General features: G+C 38.5%; 1 protein-coding gene across 1 annotated transcript; it reads right to left on the bottom strand.

Annotated features, from left to right (window-relative positions):
* Nucleotides 1-5,176: 5,176 nt before the first annotated feature.
* Nucleotides 5,177-7,685, bottom strand: LOC102193439 (zinc finger protein 235-like). Its single transcript, XM_005725938.1, has 2 exons — nucleotides 7,565-7,685; nucleotides 5,177-6,336 (listed from the first exon to the last, which is right to left on the bottom strand). Exons 1-2 carry the CDS (start codon nucleotides 7,683-7,685, stop codon nucleotides 5,177-5,179), a joined length of 1,281 nt encoding a protein of 426 aa, XP_005725995.1.
* Nucleotides 7,686-7,908: the final 223 nt, after the last annotated feature.

Here is a 7,908-nt window from a genome sequence, read left to right as displayed (position 1 = left end):
AAAAAACGTAGTTATAGTTATAAAGTTAATAACCAAGTCACACAGGAAGCTCATGTGTGACTCTGACGGTACATGACTGATATCTGATTTGACACTACTACCAGAACCACAAAAGAATGTGGCTGTTTTCTAATTTTACAATCCATCTGGAAAAGAATAAGAAAAAATTGTTATTATAGCTATACAGAAGAAGAATTGCTTACTTAGTGCTAGGCAATTCCACGCATGCTATGACACTTCTGATTTCACTACACAAGCAAACAGAAAAAGGAGAGTTTAACTGGTTTATCAGTAATAAAAAGAATAACTGCTCACTTGAAGCACTGAGAAGCACACTGAGAGGTGATCTGTATCAACCTCATACATTGGTCAAATCATATGATGCAGAAAAAAAATGCAATGAAATGATAATCATAATCCATTAATAACTTTTTAAGCATGGCAAAAATCCCACAAAGGCTGGTGAGGTGCAGACATTTTTAGCACTAATAATTACAGATTCAAATGAGCTACATCCAAGAATAGTAAAGAGGGGTGGAGAATGAAAAAAAGAGAGCAGAGACTCTCAGCAGTTAACAATCTATTAAAGATCATTAGGATCCCACATGAGGAATTGGAAAGTGTGGCTAGGAAGACGAATGTCTGCAATGCCCTGGTGGATGGATGAATGCCCTGCAGTGTGTGAGCTGCTGATGTTTTACAGACTTTGGCTTGTTTTCAGGTGATTACCAATGTCTGTTTTGGTGTGGATTAATTTCTAAATAAAGGCCCATGCAAGAAGAAATAATTTGAATTATAATACTAGTACTACAATATACTGTGAAACCACCAGGGTCCTAAAAGTGCAGTGGCACAACATTTAGGTCACACCACCTAAAATTGAAAAGAAAAAAAAAAAAAAAAACAGTCAGCAGAAAACAGGAAATAAAAACTGGATTTTGTTCTGAGTGTTCACTCTTGAGTAATCCATCCACTCCAGCCTTCTTTCTCTCTCTGCCAGTTTTTTGTCTCTACAGCACTTCCAATATATTTCTGCTTTAACCTTTTGTTATGTTTTTTTTTGTTTGTTTGTTTTTAGAAGAACATGGTTTTGGTTAAAGACGTCTTTTGCAAATAAAAAATTAACAGTCTCTTATTTGTTCAGAAGTATATTTATGCTGCACACAAATATTTAAGATATGAAGCCACCTTTAGTAGAGCCTTTATGGACGCTTAGAAGCAGACTGAATTTAGTCCGAGATTAAAGAGCTGCAGTTAGTCTAAAAACATTCTTGCCTACAATATAAACACCAGGCCTGATTTATTTCTAGAAATATTGATCAATCATGAAATGTGAAGACTAACAAAACATATTTACAGATTCAAAGTCCTCACAGTCATACACCTGACACATCAGTGATACTAAGTTCTGATGTCTTCACCTTTGCTCCACAGAAAATGTCCTGTTGTATGGAGGTTAAACTATAAATGGAACATAAATAAGAGACTGCAGGTTTTTGATGTAAACATTCATAATCTATCGTGTCATACAGGGGCACACTTAAACAATTAAAGGCAGTATAATCTCAGTAGAACAAGTGCATAAGTTCATACTTGTGAAATTCTTATATTTGTACTACACGCCTTATAACATATTAAAGGCACACTGACAGTTTGCAGTCAGGCATCCATTATGTTAGAGTCTCTTTGAGCTTTTAATTAAGTAAAAACATATCCCAAACTTTGGCTTGCACTGAGGCTGAACTACAAAATAACCCTGTTGTGTACCCACTGTAAACCGTCCGGGTGCTGCTCTGTACTGTTGCCGTTCAGTTCCGTCTTTTACAGCGTTTAAAAAAAAGGAAAAATAAAGTGAAAAACTGTTTTTGGTATTTGTGAACATATTCCGCTTTACAGAAGCTTTTTATGTGAATCTTCTTCTTTACTAAGCCCTAACGTCCGCCTTTTCACCAGTAGAAACACTCCACATTAAATCTGTGATGATCCTTACCATCTGTCTGCTTTACATCCAGCTGCTGATGGACTCCCAGCGGTTTACTGTCCGGGTTGTCTTTAAAACGAACACTTTCAGTGTCGTGCTGCTGACAATATTCCTCTTCGTTCATAGTGTCCGCATTTGTTCTGTTCTTTAAAATAAACTGGAGGCTCATTTGAGATGAACCAGGCCTGCGCAGGACCGATCACCTCCGCTCACAGTTAAAGAAGCGCTGGCTTCATTTTCTGTCCTGCTTCTACATCCGTGGATGTATTATATAAGAGCGGGATGCAGATTCCAACAGGGAATCCACTCTCCTGAATCCTTTTGTTAAAAGATTTGTTGCCGTCTCCGCTGGTTTTTGAGCAGGCATCGGCACGGACACCTTTATTCTCCGTCACCATAGTAACTACAGGCCTTGCAGCAGCAGCAGTAAACAGTTACACCACACAAACGTACATGTCAAAGGCAAATATTAAAAGATAAATATATGTTTTAAATATATCATATTACTAGAAAAATAAGTATTGTAAAAAAAATATTATATATTAAATAAATAATAAAGAAACAAAATAAATTCTAATATTATATATACTGTAAAATAATAGTTAAATTCATTTTTTATTGTGTTTTTTAGTTGTATTAATTTTTAAGTTAAAAAAGATCACAAATGTTAAATGTTTAGCTATGAACAAATTACATATTTACAATCATGTTGTTTGCAGCATTTGTGAAATTTTTCAGTTTTTATAGACACGTTCAAAATTTTAGTTACTCAATACAAAAATGTTATTCCTGGTAGAAGTTTGAATTAACGGGATTAAAAGGAAGTCGCTTGATTGCATTTGTGAACGTCTTCAGGAACGGACAGATCGTTTTATTTTTAGCAATGATACAGCTATTAAAGCTTCGGGGTTTTAATTAAGAGTTTAAAATAATATATTAAAATAGGCCCTATCTAAGGTATTTATTTCCCATTTATTCTTTCCAATCTTGCCATTTATTTTTATTAGTTCTAATTAGTAGCCCAACTAATGAGGATTTACGTACTTTTAACTCAACAGCTGAAACAACTTGGGCATCTGTGATCCAAACAGTTCTTACTCTTTCCATTCATCCCTTACAGTAAAATCAGGCCGATGTGATATTTCTGTCACTAATTTTAATTTGTGTGCTGTATCAGTCTCCATTATTTCCATAAACATTATCCACTGATTAACACTGATCAAAACGTGACTTCTTTTTTTATTAATCCGACTAATCAGTTCTTTTCTCCATATATGTTTTATTGGAAGCCACAACCTCCCCTGTTGTTCAGGCAGATGTCGCCCTCTGCTGGCCTGCTAAAAGAAAAGCACTAGTACTACTCGTACCAATTCAAATGTATCCTATCATGAATAAGAGGGGTGTGGCTGTCCTCTGACGTTTTCCGTTTTTGAATTAATTTATCATCCAAAAGCAGAGAAAGAAAAATAGTGTATATGCTGTTCTTTACATACAATATCTCATTTGAAAATCTGAGAAACTCTTACTTCACTGTTTGCTGTAAAGGTAACGGTCCTTATTTCTCCATTCACCATGTACACACACAGTGGCTGGAAACAACACCTTTTCTGTCACTTCCTTTTATTTCTGGTTTTATTTACCAAAAGATTTCACAACAGTACAAAATAGACACATCTATATTTATGATATTTATCCTCATTGTTTTCAGAAAGGCATCTTCTGATATACGGCACATTGGTAGCTACAGTTTGGTGGACTAAGAGGACGTCTATTTAACTTAGACGTCCTCTTGTTCAAAATTAATATTTTACTGGGTAGGCCTTGCAAATTCCATGCATCTATTTTTTCTCCCTTTACCCATGTCAGGGTCATGGGGGTAGCAGCCTTAGCAGTGATGCTCAGACCTCCTCCAGTTCATCTGGGGGACACCGAGGTGTCCCCCAGATGAACTGGAGGAGGTCAGCTGAGGGACTCTCTCAGCTGGCATCCTCCGGTGGGATGTGCCTGAAGCGCTCACCTAGGAGGCATCCCAGTCAGATGGTGAACCACCTCACTGACTCCTCGCAGAAATTAGTTCCTTTTCTGGATATATTTTTTTATCATTGTACTTATTTTCATTGAAAATAAATACTGCCATTCATGAGAAAAGAAGATAAATTGCTTTCATTTACATATCTTAATGGCTCCTCAGCAAAGATTTCCTCCACACAGTGAAATTAAATTTCCAAATTAATTTCAGTCAGATGTTATTTCTAATCAGTTGCATTCCACTCAAGCTTCAAATACAATGAAGCTGATAAAAGCAAGGTATGTGCTTGACTTTGACAATTAAATATCAAATATTGTACCTGAGCACATTTGACCTCCACAGCCCAGCTTGTTGACTAAACACAAACCCAACCAACCCAAGGAGGGGCATACTCACTGAGAGCACATCCTGAGCACTCTGAAGTACTTTTCAGTGTAAAAACAGACACACAAAGACTTGTTTTTTCTTTCTTAATTCCTTATTTATTGCACGCAGGCAAGTAAAAGACTTCAAATATATATATAAAATAAATCAATGTAAGACAATTAATTGTTGCATTCAGTGTTTCTTCATATTTCAACAAATTCAACTGAGAAGGATTTTCATCCGAGTATTAAAAACAATACTTAGAATTACATTTATGTTAAGTTGTCCAGTTTTGAGCCTCTGAAAATAGGGCACAAGTATAAAATGGTGATGATTCCTGAACGTTTTTTTGTAAAACCTCTTGAATTAAAGGTGAAAGTCAACCTCCAATCGCATATCGATTGATTTAAAATCCACTGTGCTGGAGTACAAAGACATCTTCTACTATCCAAATATTTATGGACACAGCTGTACATGACTCCAGACGGTACAAAGGGCTTTCATTCACTTTTGTAAAGCAAATCTCTGATTTATACATGTACTTTCTCATGAAAGCAACATTAACAGAAGCTTGATTCAGATTTACTGCCAAAACACTTTTTAAACAACACTCCATTAACTGCACTTTCTGCAAAGCAACTTCTTAAAAGCTGACTTGACAATTCAATACATTTGTAGGACTCATCAAAATCAGATTGAAGGCATTTAAAAAAATTAAAATATTTAAAAACTCTGTGTGGTCCTTACCAAGGCACTTGGGTAATGTATCCTTCACAATGAACCCTGAAATAATGCAGCTTCTAACACTTGTGAAGCGTCATGTGAGCCTTAAATCGTGTCTTTCGATTGAAGGTTTTTCCACAAACATCACAGCCAAACGGTCTCTCTCCTGTGTGGATCGTAACGTGACTCTTCAGATACTCCTGCCGGTAGAACCGTTTTCCACAAAAATCGCACCCGAACGGTTTTTCTCCAGTGTGCCGTCTGGTGTGCTCATCAAAATGCTTCTTCTGGCTGAAGCTGCTGGCACAGAAGTTACACTGATAAGGTTTCTCTCCAGTGTGGATTCTGATGTGTGCCTTGAGATGAGTCTGTTGGCTAAATTGCTTTCCACAAAACTTGCACCCAAACGGTTTTTCCCCTGTGTGAGTTCTCATGTGTGTCCTCAGAACACCCTGCTGTCTATACTTTTTACCGCAGACGTCGCAGCTGAATGGTTTCTCCCCCGTGTGCACTCTCAGGTGACTCCGCAAGTTCCCCTCCTGTGCAAACCTCTCACCACAGACGTCACAACCAAAGGGTCTTTCTCCCGTGTGGGTCCTTATGTGTGTTTTAACGTGCATTTTGCGAGTGAACTTTTTACCACAAATATCACAGCTGAACGGCTTCTTTTGTGGGTAGAGTCTTATGTAAGGCTGCTGCGTAAACCTTTCAGTGTTAACACTGTTAGGAAAGTGAGGCACAGGCGTCTCCTTCTGATCTCCATCGCTGGTTTTTGTTTCAGGTCCAGGAGAGGATAAAGGTTCCTGCCAATCATCATCGCCGTCACTGATGTCAGTTTCAGAAGAATCAGAAGCGTTTCCATTTGCTTTCAGCTCTGCACAAATCTTTAGATTTGGGTTTCCAGCTGGTTCTGCTCCTGGATAGTCCTCTCCATCAGTTTCTGCTTTTATCCGATTAGTCTCTCTGTTGTAGTCATGTTGGTTCTGGTGGAGATCTGAAGTCTGAGTTTTCTCATCATCATCATTTTCAGTCTTCACATTGGCAACAGCGAATGAGAACCTGGTGTTATCAGCTTCCTCCGACCCGTTAAGCTGCTCTCCCCCCACACTGGTCAGGAGTTCTTCCTGTTCCTCCTTTATTTGGAGGATCTCCTGGTGCTGATGGTCCACACCGAAGCTCCAGTCAAAGGGAATTTCTTCTTTAATCACCAAAACCTTCTGGACATCAGGGGGCAATACTGAAACACACAGACATGGACAGTTGTGTAATTAACTGAACTATTTTAAAGGAAACTAACTTTTTGCTCCTCAATTTAAAAGGACATTCTTTTTTTTCTCTGCTACTCCTTTATTTCCCGAAGGGTCTCCACAGTGGAGTTTGCAGTTTATCTGGGTTTGGTAAAAGTACTAAGAGCACACTAGTTGGTGCTCTAAGGTTTGTCTCCTTCCAGCCTCAAGATGGGGATCTTTCACATGACAGCCAAACCACTACATCATGAAGCCATGGGTGCATGAGACACACATGGTGGAAATTAAGCTATTAAGAAACATGCAGTTTTACAAATACTGGAATAAATATTAGAGGCAGTGGATGCTGCTTATAACCAAAAGTATAAATGTTTCAAAAATGTATTTCGGGAAAGTAAGAGAGAACATCATCATCAGCAAACTGATAATAATAACAGTATTGCAGTTTTCCTATTAAGAAGTAATAATTAGGCTGGAAGCATGTGGTTAGCTGTTGTGGTATGACTTACATTTCTACAGCTCAACAAGTAAATATTTAGAGCTAATCCTTCCGTCAGCCAAGATGTTAAAATCAAATCAAAAACATAACACACAGCTACGTTTAGCTTTGGGCTAAAATATCACATCTTTAAAGGTAAATCATGGTTTGGAGTAAAGCTATTAATTATGTTTTGTTCTCAGATTTAAAACGTCCACATAAATAGACATAGAATTGGAGCTGCATATAGAGATGTTGAAAAAAGTCAGCTTATGGGATACAGGGTTTGTCTCTGCAGTGGGATGTGGTTTGTGGCTCAGCTGCAGAGGAGGGATGGAGCAGTGGGTTCAGGGGACAGAGCCAGGGAAGGCTGGCTGGCACAGCTGTTATCCATCACACTAACCACGCCTGCCCCAGTTCAGCATTATTATTTAAGTAATTAAAGCACAAACGCTGCCTTGAACTACACTTGTGTGCACCCTTTAAACAGTCCGGGTGCAACACCGAACCCTCCCACTGACTTTCGCTCTTTTTAATCCGTAAATGTCATTAATAACTATTAACAACAACTATCATTACCAAAGTCGCTTGACTGCATTTGTGAACGTCTTCAGGTTAAGACATAGAAGGAAGCTCCGTTCCTACGTGAACAGTTCATCGACCCCTAAAACGAGCTACCAGCCGCTAAGCAGCCGTTTCCTGTCCGATAAACTCTCCACGTTAAATCTGATTATTCTCACCAGCAGTTTGTTTTACACCTTCTTTGTCCTGTTGAAGGACTGCGTGGAATTTCATTTCCGGGTTTTTCTCAGAAAGAAGACTTTCGTGGTTCTGTTGTTGAAGATATTCCACTGTGTTCATGGTGCCCGCTGCGTATTTGATCCTTTTTTCCAAAAGAAACTTGGAACGAGCGACGCATGCGCAGATTATCTCGCAGTTCAGTCCGTGCAGTCACGCCACTGGCTTCCCTTCATTGGCTTCCTGTTAAATCCAGAATTCAAAATCCTGCTCCTCACATACAAGCAATGTTCCCTCTAAGTCCCCTCTAGTTAGTGTGTAGTTAGTGTGTAGTGTAGTCAATAGT

This window comes from Pundamilia nyererei, unplaced genomic scaffold (assembly GCF_000239375.1).
Source record: "Pundamilia nyererei isolate P.nyererei 1_Seehausen unplaced genomic scaffold, PunNye1.0 scaffold00017, whole genome shotgun sequence".
Classification (NCBI taxonomy): Eukaryota; Metazoa; Chordata; class Actinopteri; order Cichliformes; family Cichlidae; genus Pundamilia; species Pundamilia nyererei.
The sequence above is the reverse complement of the archived record's forward strand: the minus strand, read 5'-3'. Positions and strand labels throughout refer to the sequence as shown.